At 36.5% G+C, this 17,362-nt stretch overlaps 7 protein-coding genes, 9 long non-coding RNA genes and 2 other non-coding genes across 18 annotated transcripts; 9 read left to right on the top strand and 9 right to left on the bottom strand.

Annotated features, from left to right (window-relative positions):
* The first annotated feature begins 77 nt into the window (after nucleotides 1-77).
* Nucleotides 78-564, top strand: SPOM_SPNCRNA.814. Its single transcript, NR_151193.1, has one exon. It is a non-coding gene; the product is annotated as a snoRNA primary transcript (small nucleolar RNA).
* snR98 lies at nucleotides 88-298 on the top strand. The gene has a single exon (NR_197156.1). It is a non-coding gene; the product is annotated as a box H/ACA small nucleolar RNA snR98 (small nucleolar RNA).
* Nucleotides 446-2,907, bottom strand: cit1 (citrate synthase Cit1). The gene is made up of 2 exons (NM_001019149.3): nucleotides 2,873-2,907; nucleotides 446-2,088 (listed from the first exon to the last, which is right to left on the bottom strand). Coding segments are annotated over exons 1-2 (1,452 nt in total). The 5' UTR covers nucleotides 2,875-2,907; the 3' UTR covers nucleotides 446-638.
* A 198-nt stretch (nucleotides 2,908-3,105) lies between these two features.
* On the top strand, nucleotides 3,106-3,477 carry prl57. The gene is made up of 2 exons (NR_150940.1): nucleotides 3,106-3,185; nucleotides 3,237-3,477. It is a non-coding gene; the product is annotated as a non-coding RNA, poly(A)-bearing (long non-coding RNA).
* Nucleotides 3,455-4,881, bottom strand: SPOM_SPNCRNA.813. Its single transcript, NR_151192.1, has one exon. It is a non-coding gene; the product is annotated as a non-coding RNA (long non-coding RNA).
* Nucleotides 3,861-4,535, top strand: SPOM_SPAC6C3.03C (uncharacterized protein). Its single transcript, NM_001431056.1, has one exon. It carries the CDS (start codon nucleotides 4,101-4,103, stop codon nucleotides 4,401-4,403), a length of 303 nt encoding a protein of 100 aa, NP_001417929.1. The 5' UTR covers nucleotides 3,861-4,100; the 3' UTR covers nucleotides 4,404-4,535.
* A 221-nt stretch (nucleotides 4,882-5,102) lies between the features above and the next one.
* On the bottom strand, nucleotides 5,103-7,882 carry SPOM_SPNCRNA.812. Its single transcript, NR_151191.1, has one exon. It is a non-coding gene; the product is annotated as a non-coding RNA (long non-coding RNA).
* On the top strand, nucleotides 5,432-6,254 carry mix17 (CHCH domain-containing protein). The gene has a single exon (NM_001019147.3). It carries the CDS (start codon nucleotides 5,572-5,574, stop codon nucleotides 6,088-6,090), a length of 519 nt encoding a protein of 172 aa, NP_593716.1. The 5' UTR covers nucleotides 5,432-5,571; the 3' UTR covers nucleotides 6,091-6,254.
* On the top strand, nucleotides 6,538-7,633 carry SPOM_SPNCRNA.3044. Its single transcript, NR_192412.1, has one exon. It is a non-coding gene; the product is annotated as a non-coding RNA (long non-coding RNA).
* Nucleotides 7,883-7,909: 27 nt separating the features above from the next.
* Nucleotides 7,910-12,243, top strand: msa1 (RNA-binding protein Msa1). The gene has a single exon (NM_001019146.3). The coding sequence runs from the start codon at nucleotides 10,496-10,498 to the stop codon at nucleotides 12,095-12,097; it is 1,602 nt and encodes a 533-aa protein (NP_593715.2). The 5' UTR covers nucleotides 7,910-10,495; the 3' UTR covers nucleotides 12,098-12,243.
* On the bottom strand, nucleotides 9,383-9,792 carry SPOM_SPNCRNA.3043. Its single transcript, NR_192411.1, has one exon. It is a non-coding gene; the product is annotated as a non-coding RNA (long non-coding RNA).
* SPOM_SPNCRNA.3042 lies at nucleotides 10,298-12,216 on the bottom strand. The gene has a single exon (NR_192410.1). It is a non-coding gene; the product is annotated as a non-coding RNA (long non-coding RNA).
* Nucleotides 12,244-12,421: 178 nt separating the features above from the next.
* On the top strand, nucleotides 12,422-15,280 carry eki1 (choline kinase). The gene has a single exon (NM_001019145.3). It carries the CDS (start codon nucleotides 12,898-12,900, stop codon nucleotides 14,266-14,268), a length of 1,371 nt encoding a protein of 456 aa, NP_593714.1. The 5' UTR covers nucleotides 12,422-12,897; the 3' UTR covers nucleotides 14,269-15,280.
* Nucleotides 12,748-12,965, bottom strand: SPOM_SPNCRNA.3041. Its single transcript, NR_192409.1, has one exon. It is a non-coding gene; the product is annotated as a non-coding RNA (long non-coding RNA).
* SPOM_SPNCRNA.3040 lies at nucleotides 13,095-13,468 on the bottom strand. The gene has a single exon (NR_192408.1). It is a non-coding gene; the product is annotated as a non-coding RNA (long non-coding RNA).
* mba1 (respiratory complex assembly protein) lies at nucleotides 14,366-15,634 on the bottom strand. The gene is made up of 3 exons (NM_001019144.3): nucleotides 15,386-15,634; nucleotides 15,136-15,349; nucleotides 14,366-15,034 (listed from the first exon to the last, which is right to left on the bottom strand). Exons 1-3 carry the CDS (start codon nucleotides 15,546-15,548, stop codon nucleotides 14,602-14,604), a joined length of 810 nt encoding a protein of 269 aa, NP_593713.1. The 5' UTR covers nucleotides 15,549-15,634; the 3' UTR covers nucleotides 14,366-14,601.
* teb1 (Myb family telomere binding protein) lies at nucleotides 15,575-17,086 on the bottom strand. The gene is made up of 3 exons (NM_001019143.3): nucleotides 16,774-17,086; nucleotides 16,604-16,686; nucleotides 15,575-16,545 (listed from the first exon to the last, which is right to left on the bottom strand). The coding sequence occupies exons 1-3, from the start codon at nucleotides 16,987-16,989 to the stop codon at nucleotides 15,672-15,674; spliced, it is 1,173 nt and encodes a 390-aa protein (NP_593712.1). The 5' UTR covers nucleotides 16,990-17,086; the 3' UTR covers nucleotides 15,575-15,671.
* Nucleotides 16,275-17,338, top strand: SPOM_SPNCRNA.3039. Its single transcript, NR_192407.1, has one exon. It is a non-coding gene; the product is annotated as a non-coding RNA (long non-coding RNA).
* The last annotated feature ends 24 nt before the right edge of the window (nucleotides 17,339-17,362 follow it).

Here is a 17,362-nt window from a genome sequence, read left to right as displayed (position 1 = left end):
AGCCTAATGAAAACTAGTGAAATACGGTAGTTCAGGAATTTTTATTCATATATATATCTCTTCCATTTAGAAATTTTATCTTTTTCTATGCCACATACATAGCACGATTGGAGGCTTTGGAATTTGAGTCTCGGTGAATCAAAGTTCTTTGGTCTTGTGAATCCACGTGCAACTAAAAGGAGTGCTAACAGTGACTTTTGGTACGCTGTGTATATGCAGAAAAAGATATTAGACACCAATTAAGCCGGGACGAAAGCCTAATTGGATTGCTTTCGTCTGACTATGCGTGTTTTACATTCATACCAAATTAAATAATTTAGCTAAAATATATAGAAAGTTACCAGATGATGAGAAGGCCTTTTGAAATAACAATTTGCTTACTGAAAACTTATACGTTAGACTTTTTAAAGCCATGAATACAACAGAGTTAAGTAAATTCATTGTTTGCTATACCAATTTTGAAATTTATTATTAATATTATTGTGTTTGCTGATATATTTGCGGATATTCAATTTTTAAATGCAACGGGAATTGACAACACCAACACAGTAAAAACTAAGTAGGAAATAAAACATTTATACAAATAATGAATGAAAAAAAAAGCGCCGACATAATTTTCATTGTAAGAAATAAGATAATCATTTCGTTTCAACCATCTTCTTTAATGCTTCAGTAGAGAAAGACTTAGGACGCTCAATAGGTAGTCCCAAAGCTCGATCCCAGATGAGTTGAGAGGCAACACCGAGTGTTCGAGAAACACCGAACAAAACGGTGTAGAAGCTTTGTTCTTTCAAGCCATAATATTGCAAAAGAACACCAGAATGTGAGTCAACGTTGGGATATGGATTTTTGGTTTTTCCATGCTCTGTAAGAACACCTGGAACTATTTCATACAGACGGCTTACAAGTTGAAACATGGGATCTTTAGGAAGATGCTCAAGTGCAAATTCACGCTGAGCCGTATAGCGAGGATCTGTCTTACGAAGTACGGCATGACCATAACCAGGAACAACACGACCAGAATTCAAAAGCTTCCAGAGATAAGACTTGATTGTTTCTTCAGATAAATCATCACCGATTTCTTTCTTCATTGTAATCAAAAAGTTCAAAACTTCTTGGTTGGCAAGACCATGAAGGGGACCAGCAAGTCCATTTAAGGAGGCAGCCATCGACAAAAAGGGTGAAGAAAGAGCAGAACCTACCAAATGACCGGTGTGAGCAGATACATTACCACCTTCGTGGTCAGCATGGATGGTCAAATAAAGACGCATAAGCTCCACAAATTCCTCATTGTTAGCAAAGCCCAGAACATTAGCAAAATTGTACGAATGGTCCTTATCCATTTGAATAGGAGCAACAACACCATCACGGTACAAATTGCGGTAGATACGACCGGCAATTGGAACGGTCTTGGCAATCAAATCCATGCAGTCTTCATATTCATACTTCCAATAATCATGCTTGTTCATTCCACGCTCATATGCTTTAGCAAATGCAGAATCGTGCTCAAGTGCAGTAACAGCGAGAGAGAATTGGGCCATTGGATGAAGGGTAGGAGGGCAACGGTCAATGAGTTCTTCAACAAATTTGGGTAACTGAGAACGGGCGGCCCAGTCAGCGGAAAGCGCCTGCACTTGACTCAGAGTAGGAATTTCCCCGGTAACTAAAAGCCAGAACAAAGATTCAGGAAGAGGCTGTTTTCCGTTGGGAGAAGAAGGAAGTAATTTTTGGCATTCCGGGATAGTATAACCACGGAATCGGATACCCTCGTTAGGGTCTAAAACAGAGCCTTCCCATATTAAAGAACGAACCCCACGAGCACCACCATACATTTGATTGATAGTTACCTCACCAATGACATCTTGGCCATGTTCTGCGCGAAATTTTTTGATTTCTGCTTGTTTTTCAGGAATAAGCTCAGCTAACCGATCCTTTAAGGAAGAGGAACGAGTTGAGTAAGAAGATGTGAAAAGGGGGTTTAATTGACGGGAACGAAGCGACGCTTGAGAAAGTAACGACGAAGCAAGTCGTCGAGTACTAGCTAATCTTGTGTTTGTCATAAAACGAGGTGCGTTTAATATAATCATCCTAATAATTTAAAAGTTAGTAAAAAGTAAAACTTGGGAAATAAAAGAAGGCGTGAAATGCGGGAAAAGCTCCTTTGTAATAATATGAGAGAACGAAGGATATCAGATCAAGGAGATAGTGAAGGCCGATTCGCAAATTTAACAAACAGAAAAAAAGAAATAAGCAATAAGAATAGAAAGTCGGTTAATGATAATATCTAAGAGAACTATCGTGAAAAATAGAAAAAAAATTGACTATCAATAATCGCCAATGAGAAAAGTCACTTTAATTTCAAACAAGCTAAAGACGGGGTTTGTTATCAAAAATCAATAATTAATTTTCAATTCAACTAGTGTGCTTAATCTGAGCACACTCAGATGGGTCATAGATATAGACAGGAACCACAAATTTAGTAGCGTAGTCATTATCAATAACGGCATCTAATTTTAAATAGAAAAAAAAATTGAGCTTTTGAAGACCTTTTCTATCCTCTTCAAAGTAAGAGAAATGAACCCATTTTGAGTGAAAATTTGCATACGCTATGTATAGGATTGACCCCAAGATAAGCGCAGATGAAAAAAGTCCTAGCATTGGCAGACATGAATTAGAGCATCGAGTAAACTATATTTCCAACCAAAAATATAAGACTTTCTTTCAAGAAAACCGACATTTCGTAAGACCAAAAGGCCAACGAAACGCAAAATCAAAATTATCACAAAGGAGGATTTTCTAAACTATGCACTAGAGAATATCCTACTGCCTCTCGACAAGATCAAATCTCAAACACCTTTAGGCTTGCACTTACATGAAAAAGGGTATTACAATGCACCGATATTGGCTAAGGAAAGAATAATTGCTGGGATGGGGGACTATTTATTCGGTAAACCTGAGTACCATTAGCATGAACGGAGGGGAGGGTGCGACGTCAGTGCCCCATGATTCTGTCCATTCAACAACTAGCCAAAACCGAGGAGAGGAACAACCTTAGCATATAGACTCGCTTCTGATGTCGGTGAATACGAAATACAAAACCACTTAAAATTCAGTAAAGTGAAGAAGGTTTGTGGAGAATGACTTGGGCAACAAAGCCGAAATCCACCAAACAGTAAGAAAAAATTGTAATGAAGAAAGAAAGCCTTATTTATCACATATTTACTAATGAACTTTAGCCTACAACTTACAAACCCGTTGAAAAGTCAAATCTCACTTTTATGATTGGGACAGGCAACCTTGCATGGAAACCCGGTTCATCGTCGCAGGAAAAAATAATATTTTATTATTTAGATGTACTTTGATCAAAAATAAATTAAGGAGTAAGAAAATTTGAAAAGAGGCGTATCCGATGTTTCCATAATTGTTGAATGATACAAATTAGACTACATAGATTGATATTATATCCTTTCAACAATGAGAGAAACGAGATGGGTATGAATAAGTATTGATTTCCTACCAACAAACAATTTGTACATTTTATGCTTTGAAAACGTACTGATCTACATTACCATAGTGTCTTGTATTGTTGGCCTTGCAAGTGAAGTGCTATTTACTGTTACTATCAATAAACGCATCTTTGGTTCTTGGTTACCATACTTTGTGCTACAAATTTTATCTCTCATAAGTTTTTTTTCTTTTTTTTTTTTTTTTTTGAAATTTTAAATAGATAACAAGCCGAATTTCGAGAATTTGCTTGTCTTGATCAGGTAAAAAAGGGTAGTTGCTCCGATCGATCGAGCTAATGATATCAGTAAAGATCAAAATTTAGGAGAACTTCCGCGGTAGCGGATTTCTCAGTCAAACATAGTACTACAATAGATACAGAAAAGAATTGCTTAGCTATGCAAATATTTACTCAATGAACGTTGACTGAAGTAGCTTCATCTCTTGCATGTGCGTTACGGCAATGCATATGCATGTATCGGGAGTGAATAAATGAATAGAGATGTTGACAAGCGACAAGAAAATAATTTTTATAGGTAAGAAAGTTTTTGATAACTTTTTCTAACTGCTCAACCATTGCTATTGACGAAGTTTAGATGGATGTTTTTTTCTTAGGATTGCTAGTGGTAATCGCTATTTTCACTAACGCTAAGCGTTACAGCTCGTTTCGCTTTTTATTCCCATCCAAAAACTTGGACCCCAATGAGACAAAGTGGGGGTGGAATATTAGAATTGCGACTTTTAGATCGTTACTGAATACCATTCCAAGTATCCCACATTGGAGAACCATGTGGGGAACCGTTCGAGTTGGTATTGTACATACCCCGTCGGCCAAGGTAAGAGAGCGTGTAGACTGTAGTTACTACTTTTTGGCTAGAGGATTCAAAACTCAAAAATAGCTCTTAAAAATAAATATAGAAATGAATTAATTCAAAAACATATAATTTTTCTTCGGGATTCCTTTTTTTTACAACAACAGTCATTTCAAGTGCTTTGACTTGACAGACGCAACATAAATAAATAAATAGAACACTTTGATGCAAAGTATCGAATTCCAACATATCTCTCTAGACTGCTTTTCTATTAAAACCATGACTACTAGTGTTTCCATATAAAAATATAAAGAGATCCATCAACAACTAATACGTACATATTAGATTTTGCATTCCCAAATTGCTTCGTTATTTCACATACACCCATTTATTTAAAACGAGTTAAGAGTAACATCATTTGAAATCAACTGAAACATTTATATAAGCTGATTTTTCACAATCTTGCTATTTCACTAGTGTGGAACCTGGAGCTGCTTCATAGTTTTATACAATAGCATAACAAAACTCCAATAATCTCATTTATACTCTGACTCACCAAGTCGATGATGTGTATCTATTTAGGTTAAATTGATCAATTATATAATTGTTTCTCATATATTCCCTTACTTATCGTATTTATTATTTATTTATTTATTTTTATTTTTTGGAATATATACCGTCTAATTAATAATAACATGATTCTATCCACTACGTTATAAATAATGTTGGCTAAAAAAGTTTCTTTACGTAAAAAAAAAAAACAAAGTCAAATTGCTTTGCATACATGTGTCCAAAATTTACGATTATTGAGAATGATAGATAAAATCATAAATAAAAGTTTTGAAAGTGATGGAAGTTGCAATTTTCTTTCTTTATTGAAAACTTGTGCATCCATTTGTATTAGTAAACCAGCTTGGATTGTTAGGTAACTGTTACCCCAAGGGCATCTGGTCTATACGACTTGAGTGGTGCAAATATCCAAGTTGTACCTCATGTCTTCCAATCCGCTATAGCGAAGACGATGTTTGGTCGGAACGATTCTCTCCATTCATCGATTTTCTTCAGCTTCTTCTAGCAACGCTATATATATTCGTGCTCTCCGCCATCTGCCTCTTAAACACTCGTATATCGTTTATCCTTTCATTGACGGTATTCCTTTGCAGATATCGTAAACGAGTTTTCATAAAATTTAATCCTTTTTTGTTTATCTCTTACTTCCTTTGCCCATTTCCATCTCTTCACATAAATAAGTACGATGCCTCGTAGACGTTCTGCCGCACCTCCTCCTCGCCGTGCAGCTCCTGCCAGAAGTGCTTCCACTGCTGCTGCTTTACCTCCTAGGACAATGGCACCTCCTCCTGCTCCTAGTCGTGTGCAACAGGCTCCTCCTCCCACCGCCGTCCAAGGAGGCAGCTCACCTGGATTCTTCGGCAATCTGGTTAGTACAGCGGCTGGTGTTGGTATTGGAAGTGCTATCGGACACACGGTTGGCAGCGTCATAACAGGCGGTTTTTCTGGAAGTGGTTCCAACAATGCTCCAGCTGATACTAGTGTACCTCAATCTAGTTACAGCAACAGTGTTCCAGAAGCCGCTTATGGTTCAGCACCTCCATCCACCTTTGCCAGCAGTGCTATTTCTGAAGAGGCGAAGAATGCTTGCAAGGGCGATGCTAAAATGTTTGCAGATTGTATAAATGAGCATGAGTTCAGTCAATGTTCTTACTATTTGGAACAGCTAAAGGCTTGTCAGGCCATGTGGTCCAACCAACAATAAGAGGCAATGAACTAATTTATTTATTTTTCTATTAAATAAAAGTTATGCCCAGTTTGTTTGCATCAGCATCAGCATCGAAATTTTTTTTTTCATGTTTCTACTAACGAGAACGTTGAACCCTAATAGCATTTGTTAAGCAGTAAATAATAACTGGTTTCCCTGGTATAAGACATAGTATAAGAACGAGAAGAAATAAATCATATATGGTATTTTTTTTGTTTGGTTTAGTAATGAAGTTCTTTTTTTTTAAAATGGCCCAGTAATAAAAAAGTTCACGAAGAACGTAGTTAGAAAGCTTGATAAATAAATTAAATGAAATCTATGCTCTTTAGAAAGTTCTATGATCTGGCTTGGAGAAGAGTAGTACATAACAGTATGGTAATGTAGTTAGAGCTTCTCTTAACATGCGTACGTTTTCATACCTCTTAATAGTAGGGATGGTTCAGTTCATACAGCTACCTAGTTCACCCCATCAATCAATCAATCAATCGATACAGTCACTCTTCAAAGCATTTTGAGAGTTCTCCCACAGATTTTATGCTAGCTGGAGTTCCGACTTGTTTATTAAAGTAGGAAGGTTGGAAGCGAACCATATCTAACAAACTTTTTTCAAAACGAAAATTAAAAGCAAATTAAACTTTCATTGTCTTACGTCCCATGTTAGGGGGGGGAAGCAGCTAAACAATGATGATTTATAGATGGTTGCCTCGGCTATTATTTACTTTGTTTCATATCTGAAAGAAGAGTAAGGGATAGGATACGCCAAAGATCCACCATAAAACGGTTTATCAACAAAAGGATCATCATCGAATTTGGTTTATGAGTCTTTCAAATGTACTCGTGTTTGTTAGTTTAACATACTATTGCATCCACTAGAGATAGTTAAGAGAAGCTGATTTACAAATGATCGGTTTCGACATGTCTGCCAAGTTATACTTTTAACGTATTACCAAGAAAAAAAAATTTACGGGACGGGGATTCCATTCTTGCTGCTTTGGTTTATACTGTAAGCATAACAGCAATCTTAAATTGAATCGTCTTTGCCAAGCGCATTTGTAAGAGTATTGTATGCTATGCCACGCAGTGCATTTTCATATCCAACGCTACATACAATTTGTTGTTACTCTTTCTGTAGACCATTTCGGAACGTTGATTGAAGATCGGAAAATTTAATGTTTCGTCCAGAAATTGTCTGCATATGTAGTATCACAGAGAGTGTCAAGTCATATCTGACAGCATCAGGTTAATGAGCTTAATTTGGGCCAAAGGCGAGCTAGAAAAGAAGAAGAAAAAAAGAAAAAGTAAACAGTAAAGAAAAACATATAACGACTCTTATTCATCCTTCCTCAGCATTCCCTTTTTCATATTTTTATCCCATTCTAATCCTAGTCTAAGAAATGCTGGCGATATAGACCGAGTCTACTGGTGTCTGGAAAGGAACATAGCTATATCTATATATAGATATAGATATAGATATGTATGTATGCTTGTATTTCGTTGGCAGTTTTCTAGTTTAACTAGCAAAATACAAGAATTAAAATTAGTATTAGTATTATTATTATTATTTTTAAACATTTAAACATCGACTAATTTTTTCAACATCTGTTTTCACTTTCAAGTATCGACTACTTTCTACATTCCAACGATCCATTCTTTATTATAGATTCACCCTTTTCCTCGATAAATAAGCACCATTACACATACTTAAAATTTTTGTTTCAAAGGGAAGCTAAACTGTACGACGATGTTTATCGTTATACTCAGCTGTCACTTATCCAGAACTCACTCCATCAGAGTGCGTGCATTTAGCTTGCTCCCTGCACATCCCACTACAAAGTGTTAGAGATAGGCAATCGGAGTTAGAATACCGAGACTTTATTCCAAGGTAAAAACACATCTAGAAATGGGGACAAACAAAGAAACAAAAGGTCATGTGAATGTTAGATTCAAGGGGTAGAGTTCGATATCTCAGCAAGCGATTCCTTTTTTTTTTTTTTTTTTTTTTTTTGAGAAAACCTCGGTACACGCTAAGCTGGCTTTTCCTATTGTTACTCCTTTTACTACTAGTATTATACTATTGCTTTGCTTTGTTGAATAAACAGTCTATAGAACGCTCAAGAAAATACGACGAAAATAGTTTATTCATAGCTTGACAAACTAACTACCTTTGTTTTGTTTTGTTTTTTTCTTTTCTTTTTTTTTTCGTTTCTTAGCTTGGCTATAGCTTGCGTATTCTGTCTTTGTCAGTCATTAATCCAGACAGTAATATAACATATTCACCTTGTTCTTTTAAAGGTCTCCCTTTTTTTCTTTGTTGCTCATCTAGATTGTGCTTAATTTTTTTTTTGTATACTAATCAAAATTCAATTTATTTTTCTTTAGTTATTTATTTGTTTTTTTTTTCGCTTTATTGGATCCTATTGTAAAAAATCATCTTTTTCATTGTGCTTGCAATTTACCTTTCTTTGACGATTACGCCTTTGTTCACGACTTTTAGCATTCTTCCTTTTTCTATCTCCATGGGGCCGTTGTTAACTTACTCCTAAAATTTGTAGTTGCTTATCTTCACAACCAAAGGATGCTTCGGTGCAGCACCCAATTTTTAGCCCATTACCCTGTGCCCAATTCTCAATGTCTCATCATTTGTCAATACTAGCTTGTTCCTTATACTCCCTGTAACCCACTATCTAAGACATTGTGGAGAGGGAAATGTTGGCAGTAGTGATATACTTCCGAATGGACAATTGCCTATCAATCGTGGTAAAGGAGAATGGCTAGAATTTAGTAAAATGATATGGCCCAAATAGAACGGTAAAATTACTAAAAGATTGAGGATTTGAGGCAGCGTCTTGGTCGTTTGACTAATTATTAGAGTGTAAGCAGGATTCGGATGTATTGCTCCTTTAGTTAATCATATCGTCTGGTTTTGCTCCCTAATGTCCCTTGTCCTCTTTTATGCCGCCTACATTACCGATGAAGAACACGTGTTGAAATCCCCGAGTTTGCAAGTAGTCTTGATATACAATGTCTTTTCCTCGTATATTCCGAGCAGATCTAAACCTTCGTCGTGAATAACCCCCTTCTTTGCTTTCACCTAAATCAATTGCTATTCGAGGGTTTTCGATTCTCTCCTTTCTCCATTAACATACTAAATTCAATTTCTCTTTGTGTGGGTTGCTTCCTTTTTGCTGAGACGTCTCCCCGTCTTCCATCCTGTCTTTATCAGTTTTGTTGCATTTCTGATCACCCATTTTTTCTTTTTTTCCTTTTCTTTTGTTATCTATCGAATACCTCCACATTGCTTGAAATACTAGTGAGACTGCGTTTACCTTCTCTTCTCATCTGATTCTGTCTGTGCCATTGAGCTTTCCTTCGCTCTCCTCTTGCACCTTTTGTTGCGTTTACTGGCTTCTTTATTTTTATTTGTTTTCTTTTTCACCTCAAACTTTCTCTGTGTTCAGCTTTTCGAGATATTCAACTGCAATTGTACTGCTCTTTGATTCTTTCACCTTTTTCAATTCGAACTTGCTACTCCCTCAAGCTTATCCAATTATTTTTTAGCTTCCACTTGAGAAGAGTTCTCTCTATCCATCACCCAAAAACTGAAATTTCATCTTTGTGAAATTTCTTTCACGGTCTGATCACCGTGCAAGCTATTTCTATTCCCCATTTTACTTTTCTCATCATCTGACTCTTATTCTGGAAATACTCGTTTCCCCCACTCAAATATATATTTATTCTTTGGGCTTTCCTTAGACTATTGTTAGACTGCAAAGTCTCGTTTGGTTTACCTACTGTCTATCTCTGGTTTTGGTTTTTCATTTTCCATTTCTGTTTCAGCTGGTTTCTCAAAATCTTCATCCTTTCTTTCTTTCTTTCTTTTGACTCGTCATTTTTAAGAGCCATTCCATTTCTTTCTTATTTATACGTGTATAATCTCTATTTTATCTTTGCATTTTTGCACTAAATTACCATACGCTTGCGTTTTTTTCTTTCCCTATTTCTGCAATTTTATTACCTGAGTAAAAGTTTTCCCATTCGTTTTTTCCTATCCCTTCTTTGATCAATTTTATTTATCTTTTCTTTTGACCAAATTTTTTCTCTGGGGTTTTTTTTAAACTTTGTTTTGAAGGAAATTTTAAATTAATTAACTTTTAACTTTTTCAGTTGAAATACTTTTCATTCTTTTTTCTACGCAGCTTTTGGATTGCTGTTGACACATCATCTCATAACTATCTATTGTATTCCATATAATCGACTGATACGACCTCCATCCCACTTTGGCGCAGGCATCTCGTATAAAGTTTTGTCTTTTTAATTTGATATCAATCCGGCATCCTTGTTTCATGCCCCTTTATAGATCCTTTCTCATTCCAAACTTTTTTTTTAAACACATTATTTAAAAATGGTTGTTTCCTCTCCGTCTGTATCTTTATTGCATTCTCCTGTCGAAAAATTATCAGCCCAACTCGAAAAAACAACGCTTTTACAAGACATTCCCCCAGGTTCTTTATCCGAAAATGATAATTCCACTACCTTTATAAAGCCTCCTTTGGAAACTGCATCATCAAGCACCCCTATCCCAAGTTCCTCTTCCAGTGGAGTATTAAATCCGTCGTCTGTCCGTGGAAAACCAGTTGCCTGTTTATTTGTTGCTAGCTTAAACTCTTCAAGGTCTGAGGAAGAGCTGACTGCCACTGTTAAAGATTACTTTCAACAGTGGGGTCCTTTGTTGCATGTCAAAGTTTTGAAAGATTGGTTGCAAAGGCCTTATTCTTTTGTTCAATTTCAAAATACTGATGATGCATCGAAAGCACTTTCTGAAGCCCAAAACACGATATTGGATGGCCGTCATATACGTATAGAGCGCGCCAAAGTTAATAGGACAATCCGTATATCCTCTGCACCCCATCAACCTTACATTACAAAAAAAGACATAGATAACTTATTGGAACCTTATGGCGAGGTTGAAGATGTCACGGAAATACCAGATCAATCCGCTTTCTTAGTACGGTTTGTTTACAGGGATGAAGCAATCGCAGCCTATACCGCGCTTAAGCATTCTGCCTGGCCTGTACTTTGGGCGGAAAATGTGACATATCAAAACGGTCACTATAAGAAGAAAGGTTCCTCCCCGTTTTCTCCACCTAACGCACATAGTCGAAGGCGAAAGTCGCAAGGCAAAGATCAGTCGAACACTCCTGTTATCAAAGCACCTGCCCCTATTCCATTCTCAGTTTCTTCCGATCCTCCTTCTACCATGGGAAGATCAAATTCCGCGGTTCAAAGTCCCTCATACTTTGCTCACTCATTGGTCAATTCTACTGAATTCAGTACTCCTAATGAATCTTTAAGCTCCTTACCGAGTATATTACCTTCAATACCCTCTTTAGAAAGCGGCAAGGCCGAACTCCCAACAGATGGTTCTTTTGAACAGCCTGGATATCCCATGAACCCCTCTATGATGTTTGCTGCAATGCCTCCACCGATTGATCCTTATTCTATATTCGTTGGCCAACTCGACCCAGTAAATTGCACACACTACTTACTAGTTGATCTATTTTCCAAATATGGAAAGGTAATCGATTGTAAAATAATTCATCAAAGCAAGAAGCCTGCTTTTGCTTTTCTAAGGTTTGATTCTCAACAAGCCGCTTATGCTGCCGTCTGCGGTAAGACGAGGTCCCCACACCAGAAAAAGCCTTTGCGTGTTGAATTTCGTCAACTAAGACCAATGCAGCAATTTTCCCCTCAATATCAATATCCCTCCTATCCATATCCGATGTTTCCAGCGCCATTTTCACCACCTCGTAATGCAATGATGCCAATCCCTGCACCCATGGATCAGTTTTCAACATTTCACCAGTCAATGGCTACCCTTCCTCCTGGTGCCGTTCCCACATCAATTCCTCAGTCGTACTATCCCATTTATTCTCCAGAAATGGCTATGCCTCAATCGTACAGTCCGATGTATTATACGCATAACCCACCTATGGATGGGAATTAGATTTATTTTGAATTTCCCTTCATTATCTGATTGAGGTTTCACTTCTTTATACAGTCCTTAAGTGTCGGAGTTTTTTTTATTAGGTACATATTCTATAAAACACTAATAATTATCTAATTTATTTTACTTAAAAGATGCAAATTGGCTGCAATTATATTTAAAAGATTTAGAGTCATAAATGTTATTATGTTCATATATATGTCTTCTATATAATTTTACGAATTAGTGTAACTCGTAACAGTTCTCTACTTTACGCATTAACGATATAATGATATTAGATAGAAGTTTATTTATATATGCTCCCAAATATAGATGTTCTCACACATGTATCGTATACACTCTAACCATTTGATTATTTTCACTACATAAATTTTTACAAAAATACTATATAAAGTCAATTCATTTTATGAAATTTTTAATTTGAGGCTGTAATATTACGTGAACTTTTTATTTTGGCTTACTGGCGAACTGAAAAAAGAAAATTAGTTTTTTTTTTAACAGACCTCTATTTCATAGCTTTAGACTTTCTCAAAACACTAGTTTCATATAAATATTCCTTATAGACACTAAATACAAAAAAAGGTTCGTGAGGTAAAGAACCAGAAAAAGAAAAAAATTATAAAGACAGGACAAGCATAAGTTTACAAGGGACTATTATATACGGGGTATACGTTTCCTTGCTATACTGATTCTTTATACATCTCCCAATTTCGTTTGCTATATATTCTTGTTTCTTTTCATTCATACTTTGATTCGTTAAGTCACAGGTTCATTGTATAGAACCATCGTATATAAAAGTTATGGTCAATTTTGCTTCTGAGGTTGACAAGAATAATGCCTTTGATTCGGCTCACCCTTCTCGAAAATGTAAAGGATCTTTGGATTGTAATGACCCTGATCCCATTTTTCGTCATAAGGTTTTGGTAATAATACACAAACTTGCTATTTCTAGTTGGAATCGTATTCCGTTAACATTGTGTAACAAGTTACACATCAAAAGAATTTCAGGAGCTTTAACTAATGCTGTCTATTATGTGGCACCGCCAGAAGGTTACCACGCTCCCAAACTGTTACTACGGATTTATGGTCCCCATGTTGAATTGTTTATTAATCGACAAGTTGAACTGGAAAACTTGAAGCGCCTTGCTCGACACAATATTGGGCCTTATTTAATTGGCGAGTTTTCCAATGGCCGCTTTGAACAATATATGGAATCAACTACTTTGACCTGCAAAACAATTCGCGATCCCAAACTTTCTATCTATGTTGGCCGTAGACTTTGTGAGTTACACAATTTTATCCTTTTACACCCCCATGAAGTTCTCGAAATGCCTGCTGCTTGGAAAAATTGCTTGGTATGGCTTCCGAAAGCAAAAGCAAAAATACTTGGTAGAAAGCACTCCTTAGCAATTACTAGTGAATTTATGAAAACTTTGGAAGAAGACTTTAACGCTTATTACAATTGGTTTGTTGAATGGTCGCGTGATAAAAAAGATTGGTTTGGTTTAAAAATGGTTTTCTCTCATAATGATACTCAATATGGCAACCTCTTGAAAATTAAAGCTAAAAAACGTTCTATACCTCTTTCCCAAAAGCATCGAACCCTTGTACCTGTTGATTTTGAGTATGCTGGGCCAAATCTTTGTGCTTTTGATTTAGCTAACTATTTTGCTGAATGGATGGCCGACTATCATCATCCAACCCATAATTATTTGATGGACCGCTCAAGGTATCCAGATTTTAATGCTCGAAAGTTGGTTTATCACGCATATGTTGAGCAATCCGCTGTCATTAATGATCTACTCGAAATTGAAGATGCTTCATTGTTGAAAACTGATATTTCCGACGAATTAAAGAACACGTTTGAAAAGCAAATTATGAACTTAGAAGAATCTGTTCGCGCAATTAGTCCTGCTGCGAACATCGGGTGGGCATTGTGGGGAATTTTACAATGCTTGGAAGAAGATGATGAATGGGAGGATCTAAGCGTTTCCAGCCAAGTTGCGGATCGACCTGAAAAACAGTTGGTTGAAGGTTCTACCGTCCCTCCTATTGGTACCTCTTCTTTTGACTATATTGGATACAGCTCTGAAAAATTTGATCTGTTTTACGAGGGATGTGCTGCCTTAGGCCTAAACGGTCGAAACCGTTCTACATTTTCGTATGCTTGATTCCTTTAAAAAATTTGAATGCAAATTTTCGATCTGTGAATTAGACGATTTGTTTACATGTGTATGTATGTATGTATGTATAAATACTTGTCTTTCGATTTACAGAATTGCCTTAGCGCTTCTGTACGACTCTTCTCATGTTATAAAGTTTATGGATATTTTTTGCGGCTTATTTATTATAGTTTTACGATAAATCTATCGGGTTTTTTTATCAATAAAGCTTTAAGACTTTGAAAAAAAAAATCTCATAATCAAAACACTTTTTCACCTAAGTGGATAATAATATAGTCATTAAATTGTTCTCGATGGATTAATTGTAGGGGCAGAAATCCTCTACTCCTTTCCGGAGAAGAGTTGTTTTAAAAACGATTTTTTTGACGGCTTAGCAACAAAAGTAACTTGTCCGTCAGGCAATGTCTTTCTTACTGTGTTTACCGGGGTCGATGGAACAGACCCCCACAATTGCCATCTAATTGGAGAAGTCCACGATCTTTGCTGGATAACAACATTCTCTATATCTGGCTTTTCAATCTTGGGAGAGCCTTTATCCGTTCGTAAAGATTGTAGGGTATGCAGCCGTACGACGGCTTGTACAAAAAATTCTTCGCCTTTCAAATCTGCTTGGGCACGACTCAAATTAAGTAGCTTAGGCTTAGATATGTGCTTTTCAAGTTTCCATATACATTTTGGCTGGTTTAGAGCTTGTTGTTTTAATATTTGAGCAGTTCTCAAGGTACATAATTCCTCTAATTGCTGTAAATCATGACTTAACAACGCTAAGTTAGCAAAACTGAAATGTGATAAGTTTAATGGCTAACGGAAATTCTAAAAAAAGCAAACCAATATTAACGTTACAGAAATACGTACTTAGCAAGTGCCTTGTTGACACCAGAATGAAGTTTTAAAGCATTTTGAATAATTTCGGCGATGCTGAAGTCACGGTCAGGAAAGGTACGCTTAATCAAGAATTGATTTTTTTTTAAATTCCACCAACCGTAGAACAAATATCTCCACCAAAAACGTATTTTTTTAAAAGGATGCAAGAAAAATGATGTATTATCGATAGGTTCAATGTAACATTCTATAGAGTCAGCACTATTATATACACTAAACATACGCAAAAACGGTATATCCATAGGCTTTAATGCCCTTTGACTTATTGCACGAGGAACAGCGCAATGGAAATATCGCAAAAACATAGGATTAACGTAGGTATTTCTGCAAGCGAAATTGATAGCGAACTGATTCACCCAATATTTCTGAGTTCTAAGAACATTCATATTTAAATACTAAAAATATTTAAAAAAACAAAAACAAAATTTAAATGAATAACGACATGCAGAGCGATGGATAAATGTTGTGAGTCAGAGATGAAAGGAAATAATGAGGACGGTACTAAATCACTATCCCCGGTTGTCCCACGGTATATCCTCGGATGAGATTCTAGGAGTCGAGGGCAAAGGTGGAAAAGTATTGAAATCAGTGGAATTCGGCTGCGGCAGAGTAGACGAGTTAAGCGTATTTGAACTTAAGGGAGGCTCCAAATGAAGTGGAGGTTGTTGAATTGAGAAGGGAAATGGTTGGACCGAGTTTTGCGATGTCGATGGGGATATAGGTAATGAAGGAGGTTGGCCTGCAGAAAACAAAGACTCATAAGGGTGAAATGATTGTAATGTGTGATTAAAGGGATCAGACAATGACTGACCCAGTAAAAAGGAATCAGTCGAGTAGTTAGGATTCCGTTGAGATGTAAAAAATTGGCTTGGTAAATTATGATGTGGCCAATCGAGCAGCTCGTCAGATGCTGGCTGCTCAGTGGTTTGCTGTGGTGATGCGTTAGGATTACTAGCAGCTACGGCGGCCACTGCAGCAACTGCTGCTGCTGCTGCCTCCGTTGTAGAACTATCGTTCGGGGTCGTAGCATCATTTACCATATTATTCTGATAATATTTCGATCTATTGCCTGGATTATTCTTAAGCTTAAATCCAGCAGCCGCATATCTTTCTGGGAAAGCATTCCGAAACCTATCCCTTAGATCTGTACTTCGACGATTTTGAAGTCCGAGATTTGCATCTTTACTAATACGAGTCCAGCAAGGACCATGCAGAAAAAAGCCCTCTAATAAACGCTCATCCTCTTCTGGGGTAAATTGCTTTCTCTCCTTTCTAGTTGATTTAGATAAACCTACCGTATGAGGGATTTTTTGAGGCCGTCCCATATGCGTTTTCGCATTGGGATAAAACTTTTTGTAATCTTCTGGTAAAATTGTCCGAAATCTTGCATATACCCATTAGCAATTGATTTAGGCAATGAAAAAAATTTGATCATGCATACCTGTCTTTTAAATCATTGGGAGAACGATTCGTAAAATGAAAACGTTCATCTAATAGTATTTTTTTCCAATTACCAACACCATGCTAGAGACGGTTAGTTTTCGAAAAAAAAATCATTTTTATATATTCAATTACTAATAAAAAGACAATGTCAGTATTGAATTAACATACAATTTGACATCCCCGTAGTAAATCGTTAGTTTCTTTCTCAGTCCATTTTACTCGAGGCTTTCTCACTTTCGTAGGCTTTCTCTCGAATCCTGGAACATCTTGAGCTACCTCCCTTTTAGAGGGATTTTCAGCTGCCAAAATGGACCCATTCAACAAGTCGACAGAATGCTCATCCATAAGATCTGATGAAAACCCTGGAGGTTTCATAGACCTCATGGTCAACTTGATTACAAAAGAGAAGTTACGATATAATTTTTTATGGGGTTTTTGGTTATGTACAAGAAACCTTCAACAATTCCCTAGTGGTGACTCTAATGTACAATTAGATGTTTCAACGCCTATATATATATGCAAATGCCAAGTCAGGAAATCAATAACAAGAAGTTCGTGGCCCCCACATTGGCCACCATAATGTTGAGGTGAGTAAACAAACCAACAATAGGTTAGCTAAAAGACAGTTGATACATCTTTATTTTTTATAAACATAAAAATCTTAAAAAAATACAGGTTATACTGAATAGACATACTCTGAATTGAACTAGCTTAACATTTAATTTTCAAATTCCAGAATGGTAAGATGTTTAAATAA

The sequence above is a fragment of the Schizosaccharomyces pombe genome, assembly GCF_000002945.2.
Source record: "Schizosaccharomyces pombe strain 972h- genome assembly, chromosome: I".
NCBI lineage: Eukaryota > Fungi > Ascomycota > Schizosaccharomycetes > Schizosaccharomycetales > Schizosaccharomycetaceae > Schizosaccharomyces > Schizosaccharomyces pombe.
The sequence above is the reverse complement of the archived record's forward strand: the minus strand, read 5'-3'. Positions and strand labels throughout refer to the sequence as shown.

Bases quoted from the DNA above. Each gene is read 5' to 3' on its own strand.
- mba1 (NM_001019144.3), bottom strand. From the start codon at position 15,548: ATGAATGTTCTTAGAACTCAGAAATATTGGGTGAATCAGTTCGCTATC. The intron at 15,350-15,385 runs GTATGTTTAGTG...CTGACTCTATAG, and splicing joins TATGGATATACCGTTTTTGC to AATGTTACATTGAACCTATC. The intron at 15,035-15,135 runs GTACGTATTTCT...AGCGTTGTTAAG, and splicing joins GTCAACAAGGCACTTGCTAA to TCATGATTTACAGCAATTAG.
- SPOM_SPAC6C3.03C (NM_001431056.1), top strand. From the start codon at position 4,101: ATGGATGTTTTTTTCTTAGGATTGCTAGTGGTAATCGCTATTTTCACT.
- eki1 (NM_001019145.3), top strand. From the start codon at position 12,898: ATGGTCAATTTTGCTTCTGAGGTTGACAAGAATAATGCCTTTGATTCG.
- msa1 (NM_001019146.3), top strand. From the start codon at position 10,496: ATGGTTGTTTCCTCTCCGTCTGTATCTTTATTGCATTCTCCTGTCGAA.
- teb1 (NM_001019143.3), bottom strand. From the start codon at position 16,989: ATGAGGTCTATGAAACCTCCAGGGTTTTCATCAGATCTTATGGATGAG. The intron at 16,687-16,773 runs GTATGTTAATTC...AACCGTCTCTAG, and splicing joins TACTACGGGGATGTCAAATT to CATGGTGTTGGTAATTGGAA. The intron at 16,546-16,603 runs GTATGCATGATC...GGTATATGCAAG, and splicing joins CCCAATGATTTAAAAGACAG to ATTTCGGACAATTTTACCAG.
- mix17 (NM_001019147.3), top strand. From the start codon at position 5,572: ATGCCTCGTAGACGTTCTGCCGCACCTCCTCCTCGCCGTGCAGCTCCT.